General features: G+C 54.1%; 1 protein-coding gene across 5 annotated transcripts in view; it reads right to left on the bottom strand.

Annotated features, from left to right (window-relative positions):
- Positions 1-2,021: 2,021 nt before the first annotated feature.
- The window catches only part of PLIN1 (perilipin 1), a 28,612-nt gene continuing 3,907 nt past the window's right edge, over positions 2,022-26,726 (bottom strand). For 2 of the 5 annotated variants that reach the window (XM_089782067.1, XM_089782068.1), the window contains exons 2-9: positions 20,262-20,326; positions 17,394-17,592; positions 15,263-15,345; positions 14,134-14,398; positions 12,919-13,100; positions 9,366-9,518; positions 7,220-7,465; positions 2,023-4,743 (exon numbers count right to left, since the gene is read on the bottom strand). In XM_089782067.1, coding sequence (XP_089638193.1) covers positions 4,339-4,743; positions 7,220-7,465; positions 9,366-9,518; positions 12,919-13,100; positions 14,134-14,398; positions 15,263-15,345; positions 17,394-17,592; positions 20,262-20,315 — 1,587 coding nt within the window. In that variant the 5' untranslated portion in view covers positions 20,316-20,326 and the 3' untranslated portion in view covers positions 2,023-4,338. Of the gene's footprint in view, positions 4,744-7,219; positions 7,466-9,365; positions 9,519-12,918; positions 13,101-14,133; positions 14,399-15,262; positions 15,346-17,393; positions 17,593-20,261; positions 23,213-26,726 lie in introns of those variants that run through there. The other 3 variants (XM_075897095.2, XM_089782066.1, XM_089782069.1) reach the window with 3 other exon arrangements.

Raw genomic sequence — 26,726 nt, 5'->3', positions numbered from 1 at the left:
AGCCAAGATTTGTCTGCCCCCTAGACCGTCACCAGGCAGGACCTGTGAGTTGAAGGAAAGGCTAGATTCTCCACACCGATGGGCCAAAACCAGTAAAATTCCTCTCTGAGGGTGAAGCCAGGTCTCTGCCTCTCCTACCTCAGCTCCTCACCTGCATCAAGGCTGTAAAGTTTGAGCTAAATAAGAGGCTGTTTGTAAACGTAGTGATTTCTACTGCAATAAACCCCCTTTGTATAGGAAGTGCCTGGCTCATCACAGCTGTGGTTTTTGTGCTGGGGAGGGGGCACTCGTCTATAGAGGAGGTGGGCAAGGATAACTGTCTTTTGACCTAGCCTGCCCTGGAGTGTGACAGTTCAAAGGCGGACGTCTGGGCACCTGCTGTAATTTGTCTCAGTCTCCCTCTTGCTGTAGTCCTAGGCCCTTCACTATTAATCCAGCACACAGCCAGCTCAAAACGTCTGGCTGCCTTTTGTGGGCTGCCCAGCTAACCCACTGATTTGACAGCTGCCTCTGAGTAGCAGGGCAAACTGATCTTTTCTCCCTTGGCTGAGGCCCTTGGTTTGAAGCAGTCTGCATACAATAAGTGGTGAGTGATTAGCGCTGGGCTGGCATTGCAGCAGAAGGGGGAGAGCGTGGCCCCTTAAGACCATGCCCCCCAACCTTGTGTTGCTGCATTGCACTAACTTGGCCGTTAAAAATCAAACCCGTGCGAGCGCTGACAGAAGGCAGAGCCAGGCTTGGGCTGGTTGTTGCAGCACTGTGGGATGAGTTGGACTACCCCTGTGCCCACACTTACAGGGCAGGGCCCATTGCCTGCATTTGCAGAATCCCCAAACCTCATGGCCCATTACCCCTCTGAGGCCTATCCAAGCCCCTGGCAGCCCGGACTCTGGAGAGCCCAACTGTAGAAGTAGTTGCTACCTGAACCTTTCTCCACACAGGGTATGGAAGAAACACTCCAGCGGTTGTGCTGTGTAATCATGGAGCACAGGCTTGGGCAGCCAAGGCAGGAATCTTCTGTCCCTGCTGTACAGCAGCTCAGCAGAGAGCTACAGCGGGAGCATGTCTCCTGCCTGTGGTGGCCACAGCTCTTCCAGCAGTGAGTAAGAGAGAAGCCAGCTAGGTCTGGCACTGTCTGCTTCTTCCAGGTCCGAGTAGGTTAGTCACATCAATCGGGGCAGTCCCAGCCCTCCTGAAAATAGTCACCCTCCTTAAAGGCCAAGCTAGGCCGGTTCTCTCCACCATGTAGTGCATGGGCTGGGCAAGAGCCGAGGCATCCCATCTCATAAATGAAAAGGTCCAGCTTCCAGACCACTGACAAGTTCTGACCCTCCACTGCCACCCTGATACAAATCCTTTCGCTTTCCCTAAGGCTAGGAAGTGCAGGGCACTATCCAGCATGGCACAAAGCACTGGCAGGTAAGGTTACCAGATGGCTTAAAAAAAATACCAGACACACTTAATCTCAGATGGTGGACAGGCCAGGAGGGGAGCAGGGCTGGCCGGGAGGAGGTCGGGGGAGCAGGGCTGGCTGGGGGAGATGTGGGGGGAAGTGAATTGGCTGGCAGGAAGCAAGGCTGGCCGGGAGGCGATTGGGGGGAGCAGGGCTGGCTGGGAAGGAACCGGCTTCTGGGAAGCAGGGCTGGCTGGGAGGGGGTGGGGGGAGCAGGGCTGGCTGGAGGAGGAGGGAACAGCCAGCGGGAAGCAGGGCTGGCCTGGGTGCACACAGATCCTGGGGTGCTGCCCGTCCTGTGCATGGTCCCGGAGGAACACGAGTGAGTCTGGCCCCAGGGATTCGATTCCGTCCCGCCCCGCCCCGCCTCCCTCCTCTCTACTGTGTAGTTGCGTACTGCCTGGCTGGTAGACACGCTCACGCAGAGTGTGACTCACACAGTGTGAGCGTATCTACCAGCCAGGCAGTATGCAACTACGTACTGATACTCATAATAATAAAACTAACCTAATTTGAAAATACCGGACATTTATATGTCTGGTATTTTCTCAATTTATCTCCTGGACAGAAAGCTCAAATACTGGACTGTCTGGTTCAAAACCAGACACTTGGCAACCCTACTGGCAGGTTGGGGGAAGCTGGCACCAAATCAACAGGAAGAGGTAGCATGGAAACAGTCACAAGATTGCAGAACATGCAGCCCTTCCCTAGCGGTTGGGCAAAGCAGCCAGCCCCATAGACCCAGGTGCTGCTTACTCTGCCAAGCATAGCTCAGGAACAAGCTCTTTGTTCCCGTCTGTGGCTGTGCTCTTGGGATCGGGTCTTTGGACCTGTAGTCCCCTCCCCAGGGATACAGGGACCAAGATAGCCGCAGTTGGATCCATTTAACTGGGAACGGCCTCAGCGCCAGTCTCACTGGCATAGAGGAAACAAGCGCACCATGCACCAGCTAAGTGAGGAACGTTTATTATTGCAGTAAATGGAAGAGCCAGTTGCCCAGCTTGGGGGATGGGAAACACACAGCTGGGAGGGGGATGCAGCTCACCTTCCTGAGGGGAACCTACCAGATACTACGCTGCTCCTACAGGATAGAAAGAAAGGGCCTCCAAGAGCTCCGCTGAGCTATAGATTGCTTAGCACATGCCTCGTTCCTGACTCCACAAGCCCCTACAGCAGGGGGTGTGTATGTGTGCAGGAGATGGCCTGGCCTCTGGGGAGTGCCAACTTTCCCATTGCTCAAAACCAAACCCTAGCCCATCCCTGCCCCCTTCACAAGGACTGGCCCTCGCTCACTACATTCCCCGTCCCTCGGTGACTCACTCACCCCCACGCTCACTTTCACTGGGCTGGGGAAGAGGGCTGGGGCTCAGGAGGGGGTGAAGGCTCTGGCTGGAGATGCAGGCTCTGGGCTGGGGCCAGAAATGAAGCGTTCAGGGGACCAGTGGGGGCTCCAGTCTGAGGCCAAGGGATTCAGAATGTCGGAGGGGGCTGTGGATAGAGGCAGGGGATTGAGGTGCAGGAGGAGGTGAGAGCTATGGGGTGGGGCTAGGAATGAGGGGTTCAGGATGTGGGACAGGGCTCTGGGCAGGGACTTACCATGGGCAGTTCCCAGTCAGCAGCACAGCGCGGCTAAGGCAGGCCCCCTGCCTGTCCTGGAGCCTCCATGCTGCACCTGGAGGTGGTCAGCAGGTCTGGTGACTAGGCGGGGAGAGGGGAAGGAGGCTCCATGTGCTGATCTTCCCCTCAGGTACAGGCTCCCAGTTCCCACTGGCCAGAGTGTGGGGCTGGTGCTCAGGGCAGGGGCAGAGCACAAAGCCCATGGCCCCACTGCCTAAGAACTGGACCTGCTAACTGCTTCTGGGGTGCAACGTGGAGACAGTAGCCTGCCTTTTGCAGCACCACAACGGGACTTTTAATGGCCTGGGCAGTGGTGCTGACCAAAGCTGCCAGGGTCCCTTTTTGACCAGGCATTCCCGTCGAAAACTGGACACCTGGTTACTCAAGCTCCCATCCCCCTGTGGATCCTGCCCCTCAGCAGGGACTGCTGCTCCTGGGTCTCAAGGAAGTTTTGCAGAGGAAAACTAGGTCTGAGGCAAGGTTGGCCTGCATGGGATAGGAAGGAATGAGGATGGGAAACCATGTTTTCCCCTCAGACATTTATAAAGCTGCTGTCTGGTGGCCCTAGAAGAAGAGGGGCTGCTCTGCAGCAGAAGCCTGCTCCCCCAGCCTACAGTGCAAACACAGGCCTCCCCTTCCGGGTACGTGTCCAATAAGCCCTGCTGAGCAAGGGCCAGCCTCAGGCAACATGGCCTCCTAGCTCCTGCCCTTTCCTACTGTCCCTTCCCTCTTCTCTGCTCCCTCTTCCTCCTCTGCTCTGCTCCCTCTCCACTTCCTCATCTTAGAACTTACATCTTCCTTCATTTTCCTGTTTCCAGCCTTCACGTTGCCACTCAAGAAACTGCCTCTTACTGTGCATACACACTATGGCCTGCTTATTGCATGTGCCTCACAAGGCAGTTCAGGGGATAAAATCAGCCCATTGTGACACACACTACAAGCCATGTAACTACAAGGAACAGTGAACCGGGAGGGGGTGGGGGGAAGGGTGCATCTTTGCTAAGGATTCAGCATTTTGTTCCTTCAACCAAGGGCTGAGAAGGTTCCCAGGATAATGTAAAGGCCCACCAGAGGGAAGGCAAGTCCCCATCCCTGTCCCCTCCAACCGGTGTCTGTGCTGGGGCTGAGAGGGAGCAGTGCTTTGAGATGATCTCCTTCGGACCCTAGCTCTGAGACCCTGGACATGCTGCTTGACAAGGCGCTAAGCGTAGCAGGCGCAGGCCGGCACATGTGGAGCAGGCTGGAAGTGAGCTCCTCCCCCACCCCGCTCAGTCCTTCTTGAAGGCCATGGTGTAGAGGTTGCTATAGTGAGCCCTGGTGTACGCAGGCTCTGGGCTGTAGCGGTATGAATTTTTGTTCACCCTCCTGCTGCTGGGCACCTCCCTGTAAGGGAAGAAGGCAGATTTGTGGGGGACAGAGTAGTCGGGCTCCAAAGCTGGGCCCCGCTGCAGAGCCTGGCGCTGGAAGGAGCTTGGCTGCATGAAGAAAGGATCCTCCAGCCCCAGGAAGGAGAGGGGATGGTGGCCTCGGCTGGCTCGCCATTCTCCACGCAGCTGGGACGCCTCCAGGGTTGGGGAAACCACAGGCCTGGAGTCCTCCTGATTTTGGTACGGCTCAGGGCGGGGCTCATTCTCACCCGCCGTCTCCTCTTTCTTCACCGCCAGCCTGGGAAACTGACAGCAAGAGAACAGGTGTTAACACCTGGCCAGCCTATGGTGAGGGTGGGCAGATGCACTGCCTGCTGGCTACTTCCTCCCCCAGCCTCAAGCACTGCCCTGCCTCTCGGCCAGGGACTGCCAGAGGGGCATTCAAGTACCGAAGAAACTGCACTTAGCTCCTGCTGCTCTGTACCATAACTAAAGGGGCTCTAGAAACTTATCAAGAGTTGGGGTTTGTCTCCAGATCTGGCCAAAATTCACTGCCGTATTGTTCCCACCCCAGAGGTGGCTGCATTTCACTGGTGCAGCACGTGGAGGAAGGTGCTATGGAAATAAACAAAGGAAGGGCATGTCTGGTCTTCCTTCCCCTGCCCTGCTTTTCCACTGGCATTTGGCTCCCCCCATTCAGCCCAGGGAGGGGGACCCACCTTGCAGCCTTGATCCAGACCTGCTCTGTGAGACCCAGCCTACCCATCCTTTTGAGGAGTGTGAGGAAACTGCATGAGCTTCTGCCCAGAGGCATCCATCTGGTCCATGCTGCCCAGAGGGAATTAATCCCTTTAGCTAAATCCCCGCGCACTGGGCAGGGACGAGGAGGCTTCACCGCAGTTCTCACACACAGAGTTCAATCCAACCCAGCACAAATAAAAGGTCTGGGAGGGGGCCAGGGAGCTGGCGCAGTGGCCCTGGGGGGTAAGGAATGCCAAGACTGCAAGGCATGGCCCCTGCAGATGCCCTCCCTGGCCTTCAGCATCCTCCCTGCTTCCCCTGCAGGGGATGGGCCAGCAGGAGCAGGCACACCAAACTCATTCTTTGCTCGGTGGGGGGACTCTGTGGGGTTACCCCCCCTCATCCCACACATTCCTGCTTCAGATTGGAGCGAACCAGCCTCCCTGTCTCCTCCCCACAAGTCACTGCTCCCAGCCTAGGAGGTCACGTGGCTTGTTGTGGCACCACAGGGAGAGAGGTGTGCTGGCTGAAGGGTCCTGGCTGGCCCTCAGGACCAACTCAGGTCTGGAGCTACTGCAGTGCCCACTGCTGGGCCCAGACCTGCCATCAGGCTCTATACTGGCTCCAGGGAGCCTGCAGCTGCCCTAGTCCTGCCCCTCGGCTTCAGGGGACTCTTCCCTTCCTCTGGCCCAAGGCTCCAGACCTGCTCCACTCCAGCCCTGCCCAAGAAGCTGGGACATGCAGTGACAGGTAGGGACTTCTGGCTGCCTACAGAGCGGAGCCAGGTTCTCTGAACAGTTGATTCTGACTTGTCTTTCCAGCCGTGAAGGTGCCGGACCCTGAGGTGTTAGGACCCCTTAGCTTGGTTTGTCTCTCACTGCCCGGATGAAGGATGCAGTAGCTCAGGTTGTTCTGGTCTCAGCTGCTCCAAGGGTTTCATTGTAAGGCTTTTCCAAAGGCCCCATAGCCTCAGTGTGGATACTCAAGGGGACCGAGGTCTCTCTACCTAGCTCATGTGCTCAAAGAGAGAGTACTCGTAAAATCTCACAAAGACAGGACCTTGGTCTGCCTAGACCCAGCCCTGTTCCATCCCCAGCCAGGATCTAACCTCCGCAGTGCCCCCTCCACTCCCTGCCTTCTGCCAATCTCTCTCTCAGCCCTGGAGCCTGGAAACTACTCAGACCTTACACCCACCATGGAGCTAGGGCTCCCAGCTACTCCTGCCCCACAAAGCGGAAAAGCCTGGAGCCCAAGCCAGAGGCTGAGAACTTGAGTCCAGACAGGTCCCCTGGGGGCAGGCAGTGGATTGAGGGGCAGCCTGTGTCTCCATGGACACATGACACGACTAACCGGCTGAGAACCCTGGGTCAGGCAGGAATCAGCTGGAGGAGAGGTGGGTCACTCCCTGAACTTTCACCTCCCCAGGAATTGCTGGTCACCTGGGATCTCCTAGGACAGTGGACGTGAGCAGTACTACTGGCTGCATCGTCTATCTGGTGAGAGGACAGACAGAGCAGAGCCCATTCGCAATACGTGGCTTTTGGGCCAGTCAATCTGAGAGGCTACGTGAGCTAAGGGGTGTGACTGAGCATGTGGCCCGGCACCTGGCAGCAGGCCCTGCTTTGGGGCTCCGGGCAATGCTCCCAGTGACCCTCAGTCCTGACTTTGGTTTCAAAGGTGGAAGGGGCAGAGCACTGGACTAGAAGGAGGCTGCAGGCCAGGACTGACGGGCACTGGCACACCTGGGCATGAGGCGGCCAAGACAGGTTGCATCAGCAGGGCGCTCCTCTGCACCAGGGCCTGTGTGAGCAAAGTCAAATGTCCATCACTTCTCTCACCCCCTTCCTCTGGGCTGTTCCACTCGGTGCTGAAGGAGCCAGTACCACTTAGTCCTCGGGAGAGGCTCCAGACAGAGGAAGAGGCAGAAACAGGCTTGCGGAGGCTGATCCTGACCAAGAATGTCCTGCCCTCACACATCCAGGACAGCTCCATTGCTCCTGCAGTGCAGGAAGGGCACTTTCAGGAGAAGGGATAAACTCACCGGCACATAGAGGGACAAGGTCTCCACCATGCTCCCAGTAATGCTGCGTAGGGCACCCCCTAGAGCGTCCACCTTCTCTCTGGCTATGGAAGCTGCCTTGTGGGGGGTGAGCTGGAGCAGTTCCCCAGCTGTCCCCCAGACAGCAGAGGGGACGCTCTTCACGTTGGAGATGGCGGAGAGATAGGCAGTTTGCAGATTCTGAGAAAGGCTGCCCACCAGGCTTGGAGTCTTGGCACGCTCAGCCATCTGCAAAGAGAAACACACCCCTCTACTCCACTGAGAGCCAGGCAAGGCCTTCGCTGGGGAGCTGCAGGCCTCAGGCACCATCTCTGCTCTGAAGCCCAATGGCTGTGTCTACACTGGGCCACTTATTCCGGAAAATCAGCCGCTTTTCTGGAATAAGCTGCGAGCTGTCTACACTGGCCCTTGAATTTCCGGAAAAGCAATGATGCTCTACTGTACAAAATCAGCCGCTATTCTGGAAAAACTATTCTGCTCCCGCTCGGTCATAAGTCCTTATTCCGGAACACTGTTCCGGAAAAGGGCCAGTGTAGACAGCCCAGTAGTCTTTTCCGGAAAAAAGCCCCGATCGTGAAAATGGCGATCGGGGCTCTTTTCCGGAAAAGTGCATCTACATTGGCCACAGACGCTTTTCCGGAAAAAGGGTTTTTCCAGAAAAGCAGCCTGCCAATGTAGATGCTCCTTTTCCGGAAAAACTGAAAACGGAATAGTATTCCGTTTTAAGCATTTCCGGAAATTCATGCCAGTGTAGACACAGCCTTTGAGTGTCCAAAGAAGGAGCAGAGGATTTGGAGCCAGTGCCATTGGCCTTGGGCTAAGCAGCCTGCACTGAGGCTTCCTCCTGCCCTCCCTCGCCCAACCCCCAAGGCCTCCAAGACACACAAGCCTGCCCCCGCTCCCCCAGCTATTAGGTTCCAGGCTGTATTTCCAGTGGAAGCTTGTCCCACTCCTCCAACTGTGCTGAGAGTGGGAGGGAAAGCTGCAGGGCTCTCACTTCCCTTCTTTGTCCCAACAGATCTTTTACTAAGGGACAGTTTCCACTCAGCCATCTCCACTGCCTGATCTCTGGGCCAGGTTCTCAGTCTTGGTCCAGCAGCACAGAGCCGCGGTAAAGCTGGTGGGTCCAGCCTCCCAAGGATTCCCCTGACGAAGTGAACACATTCTTAGGTGTCAGAGCTCTAGTAGTGGCTCCATGTCACCACGTTGTGCCAGTGAAGGGGCACTCTTGAGCTGAGAGGGGCGTAGCAGGGCCTGGCTGCCTGAACTGCTGCCTAGGGCTGTGGGCCAAAAACAGGAAGTTTAAGCTGACTCCCCTACTCCCCATCCCTCACTGCAACAAACACAGTTCAGCCGGCCAGATACTCCAGGCCTCTGTGTCTGACAGGCCTTGAGTCTGCCAGCTCCCTTTTCAAGGGATAGGGGCCTCTCCAGAGCTTCCATCAGATGAGGGAGCTAAAGACACTTCTTTCCCCTCCACTGGGGCTTCCAAACAATGTTCCCTCTAATATTTTCCATCCATGTGCAGAATAATTGTATGTGCACCGAGGCATGTCTGAACGTGCACCACACCAGTGGAAATAACTAGCTGTGGGTGTACTGCTCACCAATGGCCTCATAAGAACACAGGGAACACTGCCTTCCAACCCTCCACTTGCAACAGCCATCTCCACACCTCCACCTGGGAAGGCACAAGCAGAGGGGCTTCACTTGAGAGCACAAGGGTGCGGGAGCTGCCCCAGGTCACTGAGCCGGTTTCTTGGGAATAAAGACTAAGTGGCAGAGGGGCACAGGGAGCATGGCCCATGGGCACGGACTGGCTTCTAAAAAGAACGGTTTCCCTTAACGTGGCAGTGTAGTCTAGCAGTTATTGCAGGGAGCTTGGAGCCAGGACTCCTGCTACCAATTCCCTCTACAGCTTTGGGAGAATCACGCCCAGCTTTGGGAGAATCAAGCCCTTCCCTACCTCCTTAAGCCTCAGCTTTCCCTCTGTAACTGACCCCTGATGGTACCAAGGACCATGGCTGTGTCTTGGCCACTGGACCGAGCCTGCAGGGGCTTTGTAAAGGTTCCCCCCTCCCTCGGCCCATCACAGCAGGTGTGCTCACCGCTCTGCCCCTCTCTGTACCTCACTTGCTTTGGTTTCCTCTTTCTTCAGCTCCTCCTCTTGCTCCTGTTCCGGCTCCTTACTCTGCCCCTTGCTCAGCCAGCCAGTTGCCGCATTCTGCACCTCGCACAGGACCTGCTGTGCCTTGGCTGTGCTCTGTCTGGCCACAGAGCCCTGCAGTGAGAAAGAGAGCACAGAGCCCCTGCTCACAGCTGGCACCTCACTAGAGCCACCCTGGTATGGGGCAGCTTCTGCATTGAGGTTGCATTTAATAGTTCACGACTGCATCTCCTGTGCTTGTCACTGGCTCCAGAATCCAGGTGTTTCTGCAGCCCACCATGGCCAGCTCAAGGCTGAGGGGTCAGAGGTCACTGCCCCTTGCCAGGGCTCCAGATTCCCCCAGCAAAACTAGGTATCCAGTGAGAGCCGGCAGACCACTATCAAGGAAGGGGCAGCTGTACGAACACACAGCGTAACACGGGGTCGTTCCATGCAAGGGCAAGCCACCCCTGATCCAGGCCTCCCACCTGCACACAGGACAGTGCTGCCGTCCCAGTGCTGAGGGGGCTGCGAGGGTAGGCCCCTCGAGCTTTGCATGCTTAGGTACTACAGGACGGGGATGGACACTAAAAAAAAAAATCTAGCTATAAATATGTTAAAATGCTACATTTCTTCTGTTGGCCTCCTGTCCCTGCCTTGCAACAGAATGGAGGGACACACAGACCATCCACTTGCCACGGCTTTGCTGCCTCCTCTGTGTGCAAAGCAGCAGCTGTTTAACTGATCTACAACAAAGCTACAGAGCGGGTGAGGACAGAAAGTAAAGGAGAATTCCAGAGCCATTAAAAACCACAGGGTGGATTGGTGAGTGGAGATGTAATTACCCTGGATGGAATTTGGCCAGAACACAGGAGTCAAAACCTCAACTCTTTCCAAAAGTGACTTAGCCCTTTAATCTTTGAGTGGCTCAGACTCTGGAATTCCAATTCTCTCCCCTAACACTGCTCCCCGTAATACAGCCCCCTGCATAGGACCATGATCAAGAGAGTCCTCTAACCAGTCACTCACCTCCCCATTCCTTGCAGCAACTTCATGTTCCCCTATCAAACTCAGGCCACCCTGTCTTAGCTTGTGAGCCCTTGCTGGAATGGCTGGCTCTTAGGAACCATTCTGGGTCAGAGCTTAGACAGGATGTTCATGGGTCAGAGGACAGAGAAACACACATGGGAAGAAATCCTAAAGGAGGCAGGGGGTTCTGGTGGGAGTGGAAGTGGGAGTGGTTTCCAGCCCCAGGGAGCAAAGTGGAAAGATGGTGGCTGGGAGGGGGACTTTTTACTCCTGATTTTATCTGTGCTTCCGCTGGGGCTTTTTGCTTTGGGAAGGATGTTATGTCAAGGCCATTCATTACCATTCTAAATATAGAGCCAGTTAAAAATAATCCAGACCACTAGCTTAGCTTGGTGGGGGCCCTGTGTGCACTGATGCCACAGAGATTACAGGTCTCCACGGGAGCTCAGGCCCCTTCCTGACTTGGAAGGAGAGAGAGCAGCTGGTAGCAAAGCATGAACCACAGAGTTGCTTGGCTTCTCCTGAGAAGAAATACATTCGTAACAGTAATGTCCGGTGTCCCGCTGTCCCCCGAGCGCAAGGCCCTGAAATGTACTGGCCTCGCTCCTAGACTGGGATGCAGTGGATGGGCCTCAGTAGTCAGAACAGGATGTTGGGTGCAGGGACACCTGGGTTCTGTTCCTGACATTAACTTGCTGTGACCTTTGTGACTTGGGCCACTTGTGTCTCTTTATCCTCCTTGCACTGAGGAGAAACCACCTGGTGCTAGCCTGCTAAGTCTGAGAGGCTAAACTGGTTAGTGAGTTCAAAGCACTCGGAGAGCCTCAGTGACAGAAACAGACAGGTGCAAAGATGAGAAGGGATACAGCATATAGGAGAATTGATTATTATTACTTGTGTTCCCTGTCTTTGCACTTGTATCCTTTAGTATAGTTTACAGCAGGGGTGGGCAATCATTTTGGAAGGGGAGGCCACTTCACAAATTTCAGGGCCTTAGGCGGAAGGGGCGGGGGTGAGAAGTACCCTGTTGGGTACGGTGATTTTATTCTCTGAACCAGCTATAGCTAGTAAGACCAGTTTAATTTAAATTATGAAAGCATTTTAACTTTCTCATGTTAGTTTATCAAACTTCATTTTAAATAAAGTAAAATATTATGTCCAACACAAAAGGTTTCAATGTTTTCTTTATTTATGGGAGGGATGGGGAACCCTTTTTGGGTCTGGGGTCACTGACCCACAAAAAAAAAAAAAATCAGTTGGGGACCACACAAGTGAGAAGCAAAATCTCCTCCCAAACCCCCCAACGCTCACGGATGTGGCTCCAACTGAGACACCTCACTCCTCTGGTGCCCCAGCCTCATGGGGTGAGGGGAAGGGAATGGGGAAACTGAGGTTCAGGCCTTCCCATAGACCAGATTTACTTTTCTGTGGTTCTGGAATTAGTGGATTTTATGGACCTCCTTAGGCTCTGGGGTAGGGACAAAAATGAGAGGTACAGTGTGCGAGACAGGGCAGCCAGCAAGTAGGATAGGGATGGGGCACAGGATCTGGGAGGGAGCTGGGGTGCAGAAGCAAGCTGGGAGTAGGGTGTTGGCCAAGTGGAGGGAGCAGGAACAAAGGAGGGTGCAGTGTGTGGCCAAGAGAGAGGATGCAAGAACAAGGGAGGGTGTCAGAGCAAGCTGGGGGTGCTGGGATTGGCATGGAGGTGGGAGGGTCTGGGCATGAGGGGGAACCTTACCTGGCTTCGTGCTCCCTTGCAGCAACAGCTGCAGCCACGCTGCCCTGGCCACCCCGGAGGGAGGCCCCACTGCCATGGCCACGCGGTCCCAGAGGTCAGAGACACTGCTGCCAAGGCCTCGCGGTCCGGAGCCAACCCTGAGGCACCGTGGCCACGGGCCACCCTGGAGGCCAGAGGTGCCACTGCCGCAGCCATGAGGTCTGCCTCCTGGGCCAGCGGCCACAGGCCGACCCAGAGGCACTGTGGCAGCAGCACCTCCAGCTTCTGGGGCCAGACCCAGAGCATGTGGCCACGGTAGCGGCACCTCCAGGGCCAGCCCTGTTGAGGAGCCTCCACCCCAGTGATGCCTCCACTGCAGTGGCTGGGGGCAGAGGTGGAGGGGCGGAGCTGAGCTCCTTCTTTCTTCCTCCCCCATGCCCATTGGGGGCAGGGCCTGTAATTGCCTCGTGGGCCGGATCAAAACGTAAGGCGGGCCGAATCCAGCCCTTGACAGGCTTTTGCCCACCCCTGGTTGAGGGGATGAGGAGCCTGCAATAACTGCTGCAACACCATCAGCCCGCGGAGCACATAGCACTGAGTTTGTCTATGTCCTCCATTAAACGTTGGCTGTTACTTGCGTGGCTTGGGATGCAGCAGCCAGCTGGATCCAAGGGGCCATCAGCCCATGTGTTATGGCAGATCAATCCCAGCACTAAACTGCTGCAAGGATCCCCAGGAGACACTGCAGCGGGCTCCCCCGGGCTGTGCTGTGCAAGATGGGGCACTCACCAAGACTGGGATCCATGTGGCCAGCTCCTGCCCTCTGGCTCTAGTGTGCTGGATGGTTCTGTCTGTCTGCTGGTAGGCACGATGGGAGATGGTGCTGGCCAAAGCCCTGATCCGGGTGAAGGTGCCAGGCTGTGGCTGGGAGGGTGTCACCTCAGATCCATGAACCCTTGTGGGCTCCCGAGCTAAGGGCAGAGCAAACTGGGAATAGCATGAAACCAGCATGGGAGGGGTGGGAACAGCGCACACGGCCTGGGATTCACCTGCCCTGCTCTGCGCCCTCTTTCCATGGGAGACTCAGCGTGGAACTGCTCCCCGGGATCTCTGGAGGAGGAACTCCAGCAGTGCACAGGAGCAGGGACACCAGCTGCACAACAAAGACCCTTACAGCTCTGCACAGGCCCTGGCATCCAGGACCTTTCATTTCTGAAGTCCCTTTTCAACCTTCAGCCCCAATCCCCTAGCCTAGTGGAGTGCTGCGCCTTTCAGGCTTCATCTGCAGGAGGCATGTGACCAGAGTGACAGTGCCACCCTGTGGAAAGCACAGCAGATGGCTCCCTGAAAACTGGTTGGTTGCAGGAGGCAAATAGTACCCGTGTTTTAGGAACCCATCCAACAGGCCATTTACTGTGTCCTAGGACATAATGAGGAACAATAACCTGCGGTGAAGGCAGTTTCCAGTGCTATCCTGCTCTCCCTATCACTACTCCGGACTCTACCGGGGATCTCCCTAGTGGGCTAGGTGACAAGAGGCTCTGCTCTACCCCAGTGCACATAAAACCTCTCACTGTTCCCACGGAGGTGTCCACCAGGCATGTGGGGAAGACAGCACAAAGGGACATTCTCTCTTGGCCCTGACCAGAACCAGCCGTAGTGCAGGCAGGAGCTGGAAAAGCGACCAGTGTGCCTCCGTTCTGATGGGCAGCAAACTCTGCTCACCTGGCGCTGAAGCCCTCACACAGACCTGCCCAGGCTTCAGACCTGGAACTCCCGTCCCTCCCCACACTACTCCAGTCTCCTGAGCAGAAGCTGACAAATCCTCTGAACTGGGCAATCTCCACTGTACTGTGACCCCTGTGCCCCCAATGGCTGCCCAAGCCATGTTTGTGTGAATTAGATTTGAGGCCAGGTCTCCCCAAAGGGAAAAACTTTTGCATTAGCAGGCACTGCCCCCTCCCATCCCCAATGCTATCCATTGATGATGGAAGGCAGAGTTACCTGGCTCATGCTCCTCTTTTGGCAGGAGAAACTCCACCAGCTTCTCTAGCTGTCCCAGGACACTGTCCACACCGGCAGCTGCCATCTGGCTAACTCGGCTGCTTTGAGTGTATTCAGTCGTGCTTCTTGCTGTGCTCTTGGTCAGTTCATAGCCCTCAGTAGTCAGCCCCAAAATCCAGTCCAAGGTGCCAGCTATGGAGCTGCCAATGGTGCTCCCGGCACTTTGAATGGGGATGAAGATGGAGTCCCTCAGTTCAGATGCAATCTGCAGGAGGAGAGATGGAGAAGAGTCCTGCAATATGCTCCAGTCACCCAGGTCTCACAGTGGAAAGATACAGTGACCAATGGAAACCAAAGCATTGCTGTGTGCAAAGACAGCTCCAAGGTAGCTCCAGGGAGGAGCATCAGTGCCTAGACCAGTGCCTAGACCCACAGAAAAATCAGTCGGGGGCCACACAAGTGAGAGGAAAAAACCCCAAACCCCTCACTGACGTGGCCTCCAACTAAGAAGGAGAAAGACTCTCGCCACATTCCCCTTGCACAGCACAGCCTAGAGGGGCCCAGTCTAGTGTGCTCCAGCTCTGCGGGCGGTGAGGGGCGGGGGCCAGGAAGCGGGAGTGCCAGTGTAATGCTGGGGGAGCCCTGAGCCTCAGGGGCAGATCTAGGCAAGCTGGGGGCTGCATTTGGCCCCTGGGCCTTAGGTTCCCCACCCCTGGTCTAGATGGTCTGGGTTGAGGGAAGATGACGGGGATGTTCCCAGGTGCAGCTCATCAGGTATGACATGACTCCACTGGACTGCATGTCTTTAGGGATTACCCTAGGCCCCATCGTACACTCACTCCTAGCTGTGGGGGACTCTGGGGGCTCAGAGATCAGCAGCTCCTGGCATGTTGCCCTATTAGTCTCAGAAGAGCCCATCACCATCCAGCTATCACCCACATGGAATCAGAGAATGAAAGCAACTCCCTCTGTCCACAGAAAGAGACCGCTCCCCCGAGGCATACGTGAAACAGCAATGCCCAGCATTACATGGGTGCGGGCAGTACCCAGGAAGAGAGGGGTGGGCAATGCCCAAGAGCAGATGGGTGCCATAGGCTGACAGGGGAAAGAGGTTGGGTCCATTACTCACTTTCTCCACTGGGTACTGTAGCGCAGGGATCTTCTGCTCCAGGTGATCCAAGCCCCTGCAGGCTAGGATGTTGGCAGCTGTGACTGAACCAGACAAAGCCTGAGTATTAGCCTGGTGATCAGGGGCTCTGTGCTGCATGGAGGGAGGGGCAGGACGCAGCAGAGGATGCCCCCTTCTGAGTCAGTGCAGATCCCGATAGCCCAGCACAGCTAGCAGGCTCTGTGCTGCAGGGAGAGGTGCAGGTGGCACAGTAGAGGGCGCTCTTCCAATGCCTGGGCCTAGAGCAGTGGTTCTCACACCTTAGAAACCTCAGGGTTCCCATTTTGATTACAAGTTTTTCATGGACCAACAAGCTGGCTTCTAATTTTTCCTGGGGGTGCCCAACCCTGCTCAGACCCAGCCTTGACTCCACTCCACCACTTCCTATAAGGCCCCATCCCAATTCCTCCTGCCTCTGCACCACCCCTGCCCCTCTTCTTTCCCACTGCATTCTGTTCCTTCCCCCAGAGTGTGCCCCATGGCTGCTCGTGCCCCTCCAGGAGTGGCCCGAGGCCGGCTGCAGCAGCTGGCGCCCCTGCCTGAACAGCCGTCAATGGCCGTGATGTCATCACAGGGCACCCGGGCCACCAGCGCCCTAGGCAATTACCTACCTCGCCCAGGCTCATGGGCTGCCCTTGTGCCCCTCCCTCCCATCACTTCCTGCACATCACTGAACAGCTGTTCCAGGGCGTGCGGGAGACACGTAGGGCTGCCAGGTGTCCAGTATTCTCTGAATTTTTCCCTGGCCAGGAGGAAAAAATGCCTGACACCTGGCAACCCTACAAACACTCAGCACCCGGCCTCCCCCACCCCGAGTCCCCTCGGGCCCCCAGCCCCAGCCCCCATGCTTACCTGGTTCCCCAAGGCTACTGGCACAAAATGGCTGCTGGCCAAAAGACCTAGGGGAAGCAATGCTTCCCCTGGGTCTTAGTGCTCAACTTCGCCCCTGTTCCTATCCCTGCACTCACTCTTAAAGGGGACATACTGTTTTATTTTAATTTTTTTTGGCTTAATCAGTCCTTGGAGTCCTTTTTTCCCCCTCCCCCCTCAAAAACTTTATTCTCCCCCTCTTTTTTCCCCCCCCTTCAACAGAATTTTTTCCCGGTGTTTTTCTTGGGTGGTGTGTGTTCGGTATTTTTGTTTCAATCATCTGGCAACCCTAGGCACTGGGAGGAAGGGGAAAGAGCTGATCAGCAAGGCCAGCTGCCCCAGACATGACTCACGGGCCTGTTGGTACAACCTTACTGACCCAGGTCTGAGAACTGCTGCCTTAGAGCTGTGCTGAGGATGGGAAGGGGGAGGTGCACTGCTTCAGAAGATTTAAGGGTGCCACGGCCCTTCCTCCCCAACGCAGGCTGCAGGAGTTCATTCTCTTTGTAAAGTGCTTGGAGGTGCTTACATGGCGCAGGCAGGCAATAGAATAGAGTTCGTGCTGATGGAGTCTACCCTCCCTCCTGTTACGGGGGGCATGGCCAAGTGCTTTACCGTCACGAGGAGTAACGGTAGTTCGGAATAGGCCCCTAGTCCGAACTACCTAGTTCGAGCCCCGTGTAGCCGCGCTACACGGAGTTCGAAGCAGCGGGGATTTAAAAATGGCGGCTCCCCGCTTATGCTAATGAAGCCCGGGAAATTCAAATCCCGGGCTTCATTAGCAAGTGCGGTATGCATACATTACCCCGCTAGTTTGAACTAGCGGGGTAGTGTAGACATACCCCAATGGCTTAAACCAGACCAGGAAAAGCTTGAAGCCCAACCGCCTGCCTAAGCTTATATGGGAAATCTTTAGCTCATGTATTGCACCGTTCATCCTCCACTAACCCAGCACAGGAAGAGCTGACAGAGTCACATCTGCCAGCTGAGGCAAGATGGTCAAGAAAATTGCCCTGGAAGAAGCAGGTGGTAGGGCCAGACAGAGAACAAGGCATTCTCAGCTCCCAGGCCTGTGCTTTGGCTGCTAGCCAGAATCTCTCCACTGCAGCCTTCCTTCCACAGGCAGGGGATTCTCTGTGACTGCTCACATGTGCTAACAGTCCCTGGTTGCCACATACTCCCACGGGCCCCTCCCTGAGAGCTGGGAAGAATCCAGACTTACACTGAGGCTCCAGTCTCCGCACCACAGGCTCCATGCTCCATACAGCCAGCGAGCTGGCCCTCTTCACTCCTCTCTCATAGGCCTCACACACTGATGCCACGAGTGGGTGTACCTCCTTGGTGCTGCTGTATGTCCTCTGAAGGCTTTCACAGGTTGTATTCACCACTGGCAGCTGCAAGACCCTCTGCAGCACATTTTCCTGTGTGCAGCAAGAAGGGGACAAGTTAGGGAGCTGTGCACGACAGAGAGCCCTGCAGGAAACACTTGCTAATATGGGAACAAGCATTTTAGTGACAACATTGGCCACATAGGTCTCCCCCATCAACTGCACCAGCGGTTTTCAAACTACGGGTCGCGATTCAGTACTGGGTCATGGAATGTCAGGCCCTGGGTCTCACTGTTGCAGGATGATCAAGTGACCAACAGAGGTGCTTTCCTGGCACTACAGACTGCGCCGTGCCCCAGGTAGGGTTACCAGATGGCTTAACAAAAAAATACCGGACACACTTGATCTCAGATGGGGGGTGGGGGGGAACTGGCCGGGAGGGGAGCGGGGGGAGTGGGGGGAGCGGGGCAAAGGAGATCGGGGGAGGGGGTGAACGGCCAGCAGGAAGCAGGGCTGGCCAGGACGGGGGTGGGGGGAGTGGGGCTGCCCTGGGGAGAACTGGCCGGTGGGCAGTGGGGCTGGCCGGGAGGCGGTGAGGGGGAGCGGGGCAGGCGGGGGGGGGGGGGGGGAGAGACGGAGGGGGAGGAGAGCAGGGGGAAAGAATTGTCCGGCAGGGAGTGGGGCTGGCTGGGACGGAACCGGCTGGCAGGAAGTAGGGCTGGCCGGGAGAGGGTTGGGGGGAACAGGGCTGGCTGGTGGGGAGCAGGGCTGGCCTGGGCCCGGTCACACGCAGATCCCGGGGTGCTGCCTGTCCTGCGCATGGTCCCGGAGGAGCACGAGTGAGTCCGGCCCCAGGGATTCCATCCCGTCCCACCCGCGCTCGCTCCTCCCTACTGCGTAGTTGCGTATTGCCTGGCTGGTAGACACACTCACACAGTGTGACTCATGCAGTGTGAGCATGTCTACCAGCCAGGCAGTACGCAGCTATGTACTGATACTCGTAATAATCAAACTAATCTAATTAGTTTATATGTCCGGTATTTTCTCAATTTATTTCCTGGACAGAAGCCTCAAATGCTGGACTTTCTGGTTCAAAACCAGACACCTGGCAACCCTAGTCCCAGGAGCGGACAGCAACAGGCCTTTCTACTAGGTGTGTGTGTGGCTGGGGTGTGGGGCGAGAGGACGGAAGGGGGGAGGAGAGTGCACAAGGCTCCGTGCACTGCCCCTACCCTGAGCACTAGCTTCGCACTCCCATTGGCTGGGAACAGGCCACTAGCTGCTTCTCAGGCACAGCATGGTCTGTGGTGCCAGGAGAGGCAGGAAACTGCCTTAGCAACCCTGCTGCATCGCTGACCGGAAGCTGCTTAGCCGATAAGTGCAACTCTGCCTTTGAAGTGTAGCAACAGACTGTTGCTACACTTCAAAGGTGAAAGCACTGTGAGGAGCATGGGGCCAGTGGGGAACTCAAGCAGTCCCCCACTAGCCCCGTGCTCCCTGCGGCATTTCAAAGCAGCAGCACCGTATGGAGCCTGGGGCCAGCTGAACCCAAGCTCCGCACGGTGCTGCTGCTTTGAAATGACACGTGCAGCCTGGGGCCAGCTGGAAGTCCAGTACCCAGCTGGTCCTGGGCTGCATGTGGTGTTTCAAAGTGGCAGCACCGCATGGAGCCCAGGGTCTGTTCCCGGGCTCCACCCAGCGCTGCCGCTTTGAAGCACCCTCTCCCCCCCCCACCTTGCTGCCTCTTTCTGATAGAGGCAACAAGGGGGGGGGAAGCGACTAGTTTATTCGATAAGCATTTGCTTATTGGATAGTCAACTAGTCATTCACATTCCTAGTAAAAATCAAGACATACCTAGTTAAGTGAAAACCCCTAGGCTCTGCCACTTTATGTCAGACCCTCATCGCCAGTGCAGCACTACACTACATGAGTCTGATCAGGGCAATACAAAGAGGAGAGGTTCTCCAAGTCACCTGAGTGTGGCAGGAGGAATGGAGTAGACTGGACTAATCAATGCCTGGTGAATGATAGCTGCGAGGCTGTGTGCGTGTCTGGGAGGGGAGAGGGAACAGCTTGTATTCAGATCAGTGCCATATGTGTTCAGAGTAGGTTATAGGTCTGCTTGTGCAGTAAATATGGGAGTTGATGGCATTTCCAGGGCTAGCAATTATGTAACTCCTACACCAAGGCCATCCCAATGGCTGTGGTTCTTTACATTTGTACTGGGTTCTCAGCATGGTAGCATATTTGTGGTCCATACTGTGAAAGTGGGTAAAGACCGTCACTGAACATTGTTGACGGACAGACAGAGTCAGAATTAAGGTTGCTTCTGGAATCTGAACTACTGAGTTTTTAGGCTTTAATTTTTTGAGCTGCTTTAGTTTTTTTGGCAGGGGGCATGAATACACTGGGGGTTTTAATAACTACAGTTTGAATGCTGCTTAATTTAACTGATATTTCCAACTCTGATTGAATCAAAGATTTTGTCTAAGAACTTGATTTTAAGAGAAAGCATTTAAAAACACAGATCTTGCTAAATGTTATAATTATTTTTTCCAACAGTAACTGTATATTGCTATAGTTGCTGATCTGTTACAAAGATGATACGGACTTTTGCAACAGAAGACAGTACAGTATAATATTTGAATCAAATACTCCCCTGGTAGCATTAGCAACCTCCTACTTCTCAAGCCAGGGGTCCATCTGATGTTGCTCGTACACAGCAGCCTTCTTTGCCTCTCCATCTCTTGCCCACACTCACCTTCGTGTTTCCGTTCTGGTTCTGCATTTTCTGGCTTCTGTTTGCTGCCATCATGACATATCAGCCTGCAAAGCAAAGTCCAGAGTCTAATCAAGGAGCTTTCTGGGAAAACAATGCTGGGAATGGTCTCAGGTCTGGTCTCTAGTCGAACTGATGACTCTGGTGGAGTCTCAAGCTGTAGGTACATCCTGATCTCTTGCAGTCTAGACCAGCAGGGGCAGAGAGCTATGTTGAGGCAGTACATGCCTTGGGTGGATGAGACCCGGTATTGCTTAATAGCACCTAGATCTATGCAAGTAAGCAGCAGAATTGGTGACTCCTGGAAGAGTCCCAAATGAGTCTCCTCAACGAAAGAAAGCACTGAACGAAGAGGTTGGGAGGCATCAACCACCTCTCAAATTGGCAAATTGGAGTAACAGTCCTGAGAGTCAGAATATGAATTGCAGGGGGTGTTGAGTCATGATTGAGGTCCAGCAGCACAACTGTGCAAGGTGGAAGTCTAGGATGGGGACTGCAGGCCAGGACTGAGGGGCATTTCCAAAACTAAACAAAGAGCCAAGGATAAGAGTAGCAAGGGGTGAAGCAGGTCAGAATGGAGGTGTCCTAGCAAAGCTGAGGATAATGGTCAGGGCTGGATTAGCTGGTGCCGTGGTGCAGGATATAGGAGCATTGGTAGAGCTTAATAAGGAATGAGCAAACTCCCCACCCATGCAGTGCCAGCTCTGGAGCACTCAGAAGGCTTTTAGGAGAATAGACCAGTGCTTGTTCAGATACAGATTCAATCTAATGCATTTGAACAGTACAATGCATGCTCTATCTACTGTGGCTAATGCATCCCCAAAGCCATGGCAGGGATCCTTTTTCAATCTCCAAAACCCGAATGCCACTATTCTGACATCCCCTACTGCCATTTCCAGCACAGATTCCTTCTTTCCCAGCAATAGATTAAATGCAGAACCATTAAGCAGAACTACTTTGCCAGCTGCTCCCTGCCCTTCCCCAGCATTAGGGAGGCTGTACGCTAGGCATACACCTGCCGTTGGTTACTCACGGAGCAGCAGTCAGACGCTGTCATCAGCAGGATGTCAGGAGCCGAGTGTGTCTGGTTGTGCTGTTCCAGGGAGCAGATTCTCAAACATAGATGTGTCTTACCACAGAATCACCACAAAACCCCACCTCCCAGCTGCATGGGTCAAGGTGTCTGCATGTTGCTGTGGTAACATGATAAATGGCTCTCTAGGGCCATATCAAATTCAAAAGATGTTTGCATAACCAGTCTGGAAAATACCCCCCCCCCCCCGCCATTGTGGGTCCAAGGAACTGAGACACAAGACCTGCATCTAACCCGACCATACCAAAGCAACACAACAAACAGGGAAAGAAAAATCCCTCAAATTAACACCTAGAGAGCAATGGAACCATGAGCAAAAGGCAGTCTGGGGACAGTCAGGTTTGCCAGCCCTGGTGGCTCTTGCTGGCAGAGTGATGTGTTAGTGGATGGTTGGAGCGCAACATGATGCACATATTTGGGACTGAGAGTGCAGCTCACACTTACTTGAGGATTTAGTGCATTGGAAAAAGACACTGCTGTGTGGATTGAAAACCTACAAGGGATAAAGAAAAAGGGGGATTTATTGAATTGGGAGAGGGATTCAGTGGGGAGCACAGCGAGTGTAATTAGGATTGGATTTATTTCACTTCTTCACTTGGACGTGGCACATCAGTACAATTCTCAGAGACGGAGTTGGAAGGCGTGGTGAATGCTTAGAAGACAGAGAAATAAAGCAAAGGGTCATAGTCACATGAGAAGCCCAGAGGTATGCAGTGGGAAAGAGGAATCCAGGAGTCAGCAATGGCTGGCAAAAAGAGACTGGTTGTTTGCAGACATGATACTGGAGTGTTTTGAAACAGCTAGCAGCAGATTGGCAGGGGAAGCCCCTTGCCACCAGAGCTGAAAGCCCCCTGCGCTGCGTGCTGACTGGCTGCTTCATGCTTCTAGCTCCCCCAGCTCTGCAGACAGGGCACAGGTGGGGAATGACAGTGCAGGTCCTTGAATGCCCAGAGCTTCACAGATTCCCTCAAACAAGATAATGAGAGAGGTGTAAATCTCCCCCTCCCCACCACCACCACTGACCCACCCACCCACCTACCCTGGTTTGGGGGTGTGGAAAGCAGGTTCCTAGTAAAGAGTCCCAGGCAGGTGGAAGAGTGGGGTGACTGAGAGGCTGAGTCATCGGGAAGACAACTTCCCCCAAATAAAGAAGGTAGTGTACACAGGAGTAACGTCCCCTCCCCCACCTCATACACCTCAAGCTGCAGGAGTCTGGCTGAGCTCCCCACCCAATGAAGGTGAAAAGGGAAAGGCAGCATAACACTGGGTAAGTGTTCCATCCCGGTGATGAGTCACTGCTCTCCAGACAGCAGGGCAAAGGGCAGCAGCTGCTCCAGAGCTGTAGCTCATGTATTTGGCAGTGGGTTCTCTCTTGGATTTTGCTATCCTTAAGTAAAAGCACAAATGATCAGTCAGGAGAGGGAAGCGTGTGGCTGAGCCTCCCTCCTGATTTAATTCCAGCTAAGACCAGACCCAACACAACCTCTGCCCTGCTAAAGTCACCACCCTACTGCTGGGCAAAGTGTCCCTCCCCCCCAGCATTGTCTTGGCTCTCTCTCCTTCTCAGCCCCTTTAGAGCAGTGTTTCTCAACCTTTTTTTTTTTTTATAAAGTACCCCCTTTAAAAAAAAACAATTTATAAGTACCCCCAGTACCTACAGTTTGCAGACACACAATTTTTTTTCTACCATTGCAACACACGTGTTTAAACAAACTAATCGTTGCCAGGCAGGGGACGACATTTTTGGGTGTAAAAAGTACAAAAATAATAAAACGCTGTAAAACTTCAAATAAAAATTCTGTTTTCTCCAAATTTCAGTTGTGTTGACGTCCCCCCCCCCCCCCCCCCCCCGATTTCTCCCAAGTACTCCTAAGGGTACTTGTACCACTGGTTGAGAAACACTGCTCTAGAGCACAAAAGCCTCATCAAAAGATCCCCATTCATCTATCTCCATGGTGTCCAACCAGTCCTGAAGCAGCAGCCACTATATCAGGGGTTGGCAACGTACAGCACGGGTGCCATAAGCGGCACGCGAGCCAATTTTGCGTGGCACATGCAGTCCATGGCAGGAGCTCAGCCCCCACTTCTGAAGCCTGCACAACTGTGAGACTTAAAGCACCAGCTCCAGCTTCTGGGCACAGGGGAGTGGGGGAGGTGAAGAAAACCCCGACCGGACCTGGCTCCCTACTCGTGTCCACCCCCAGTGTCCCTGAGAGCAGCCATGGCTCCCCACCCCGCTCCACCAGGCAATACAGAAATGCTGCACAGAGCCGGGACAGCCCCCCACCGTCCCTGTAGGATCGAGGCCCCACTTCTGCATGCACCCTGCTGCTGCTTCGCCTGCCCCGGCCTCACCAGCATGCAAGGGAGCTGGAGGAGAAGGAAACAATGGGGTGGGGGAGTCCGCTCCCACTGCCCCCGAGAGCCACCCCAGCTTCCCGTTCACTTCCACCGGGTGGCACAGGAACCTCGCGCAGAGCTTCAGGATTGAGGTCCCGCACATGCACTGCTGCTGCTCCGCCCACTCCAGCCCCGCTGCTAAGTGGGGACCCGCGGGGTGGAGCAGGGGGAAGGAAAAGGCTGCCCAGCCCCGGGATCTGGCCAGTACTGTCCCCAAGCAGCCACCACCAAGGAGGTTATGAGGCAGTGGGGGATGGGGGCTGAGCGAGAAGGAAGCAATGGGGTGTGGGAGTCCATCCCTGGTGCTCTTGAGAGCCGCCCTGGTTCTCTGCCCACTTCCAACAGGTGGCACGGGGACACTGCACAGACTCAGGACACACCTGCCCTGTGAGAGGGAAGTGGGGGCCAGGGTGGGGAGGTAATGGGAGAATTGGGGTGTGTCGGGGTCAGGCTCAGAGGGTTGAGGGTTTTTGGAGTAGTTTTTTTGCTTCTCACTTGTGTGGCCCCCAACTTATTTTTCTGTGGGTCAGTGGCCTCCAACCCAAAAGAAGTTCCCCACCCTTGCCATAAATAAAGAAAATATTGAAACCTTTTGTGTCGGACATAAATTGATATTTTACTTTATTTAAAATTAAGTTTGATAAACTAACAAGAGAAAATTAAAATGCTTCATCTGTTTAATAATTTAAATTAAACCATTCCCCTTAGCTGCAGCACTATCAAAATGGCTTGGGTATAATTATGTAATTAATAGCAACTGGTGATCTGCAGAAAGGTTTGCATTGAGCCAGGTGGTCCATGGACCAAAAAGTTTGAGAACCACTGTGCTAGAGGGGGAGTGCTGCCAGGGCTGTGGCTCTGGGACTGGGCAGCAGCAGGGGCGACTGAGGAGAGAGGAAAATGAGTGTGGGGGGGTGTCTCCTACCCCAAAGCTATGTTGGCCCTGGGGTGCCTAGGTCCCTGGCAGGAAGGTGAGGACACCATGGACCGGATTCCCATGGGACTCTGCCCACAGCAGGGCTGGACACCCCAGGTTACCCACCTACCCATTTCCCTGAACCCTCCCCCAAGCCACTCTGACCCCAGCCCATGCTGGTGATCCAGCATCATCCCCTCCCCTCCTCCCATACGATGAGCCAGCGTTGGCTTCCTGCGGGGGAGGAGGAGAAGCCCCAAGGCTCCGCGCCACATCCAGCTTCTGGGGAAGCACACATGCTGCTCCTCTCTTCCCCACAGGAAAAGCTGGTGCAGAGCCCAGGCCCAGGGCAGGAAATCTAGTAGGGCGGGTGGTGGTGATCAGATAGTGTAAAATTACTCAAGAAGCATCTGACTGCTGGTGATGCAGTAGCGGAATAAACTCTTTTCAAATCAGAGCTAAAGCAAGTGCCTTGCATGTTGTTCAAGGGCACCATGCTGCTGGAAGGGCCATTTTCAACTGGCTTGTGGCTCTTTATGTTAGTTCCGAGGCTCCCCTAGGGCCCAGTTTTGATCATTATACTGTGCCCTATCCCCCATTTCAATAAGAGTGAACAAAACTGCCCAATCCTAAATGGTTATGCATTAAACATATTCAGCAATTCACTCTACATCTCTGGGACCCTTCTGGGGTGAATACACAGTGGGCTCTTACTACATTTGAAGTGCAGAGCTGCTGCAGAAGCAGTTGATGGAGAGTCTATTGATTAGTTAATTAACTGATACTTAACATCCCTACCACTCAGTGGACCCTTCTAGCTGGGAATCACCCCAATTTTTTAGTAAGTTACCCTTTATACCTGCAAGCTACAATTAACCCATTGATGCTAAGAAAATAGCTACAAAAGTGGAAGTCTATTTTATGTGTGACCCCTTCCCAACAAAGATGTCAGATCATAATTTAGCTTCCTACAAGTAAACAAAATAAAAAAAATCTGTAAACAAAGAGAAATTAATTTCCTCTCCCCCAAAGTAGATCAACATAGCTCCTCTTATCTACATTAGCTCATTTCATTATAAAACAGGGTGATGGCAAGCTGCTGCCCATCACCTCTGATGGGGAGTATGGCCAGGAGCCTACTAGTTAAGAGATGGAGCTAAGAAAGGAGAGGAGGGCCATGGCGACGACAGATTCCAGCATGCAACACTCCATCTTGGGCTAAGCAGCCAGGACACACAGTACACTGGGACCTGTAATTTTGATGAGCTGCACTTCCACATTAAAAAAGGCAGCAGTGTAGCACTTTGCAGACATTCAGTCTCCAGGCCACGCTTTTGCCACTTAATGGACAGCATCCTCCTGTTTAAAAACACTTCATTGGAATATTAACAGTGGGCACATCAAACATGGCCCCTTGTAGAGAAAAGACATGAGATTAACAGGGGCATGTTATTAACCTGGTTGCAGAACTCCAGGTCCTTTGCTTTTCAGAAAAGCAGAATGGGCAATGATGCTCTTTAATTTCTGCCTACAACTGAGTTCTGGTAATATTAATCAGCTTCCATATTTGCTCAAAGACTGGGGGTGGGAAGTCTCTGTATTGGTGGAGAGCAGAAATCAGAGGCCAGGCTCAGACCGAGAGAAGGGGTCCTTTTGGCTCTCGTCTCACAAGTAAATTCTACAGATGCTGAGCCACAGATGCTTGTGAAAGTGGGATTTCTGTAATGTCAGTCTCCTTCACCCAAAAGGATGTCAGACAATGCACATCTTACACATTAGACAATTAGGCAGAGCATTTCCTCAATAATTAAAGGCAACATTCCAACCTAGGTGGCTTGGAGAACAAAAGGGACTTCAGAGTGGTAGAACCCACACAGAAAGGTGACATGAGAAAGCCACTTGTCCTTATCCAAGCAGGTGGCCATGACAGGGGGGAACTCTAGAGAGAGTCAGAAAAAAGATGATCTTTTAGCACGTGTCTATCAAAGGATTTTGGCATCAGCAAACTCAGTCGAATAGTGTACATTTTCTTTTTAGA

This window comes from Pelodiscus sinensis, chromosome 14, assembly GCF_052426305.1.
Source record: "Pelodiscus sinensis isolate ZL-2025 chromosome 14, ASM5242630v1, whole genome shotgun sequence".
Classification (NCBI taxonomy): Eukaryota; Metazoa; Chordata; order Testudines; family Trionychidae; genus Pelodiscus; species Pelodiscus sinensis.
Note: the sequence above shows the minus strand (reverse complement) of the source record. Positions and strands in the feature narration are given on the sequence as shown.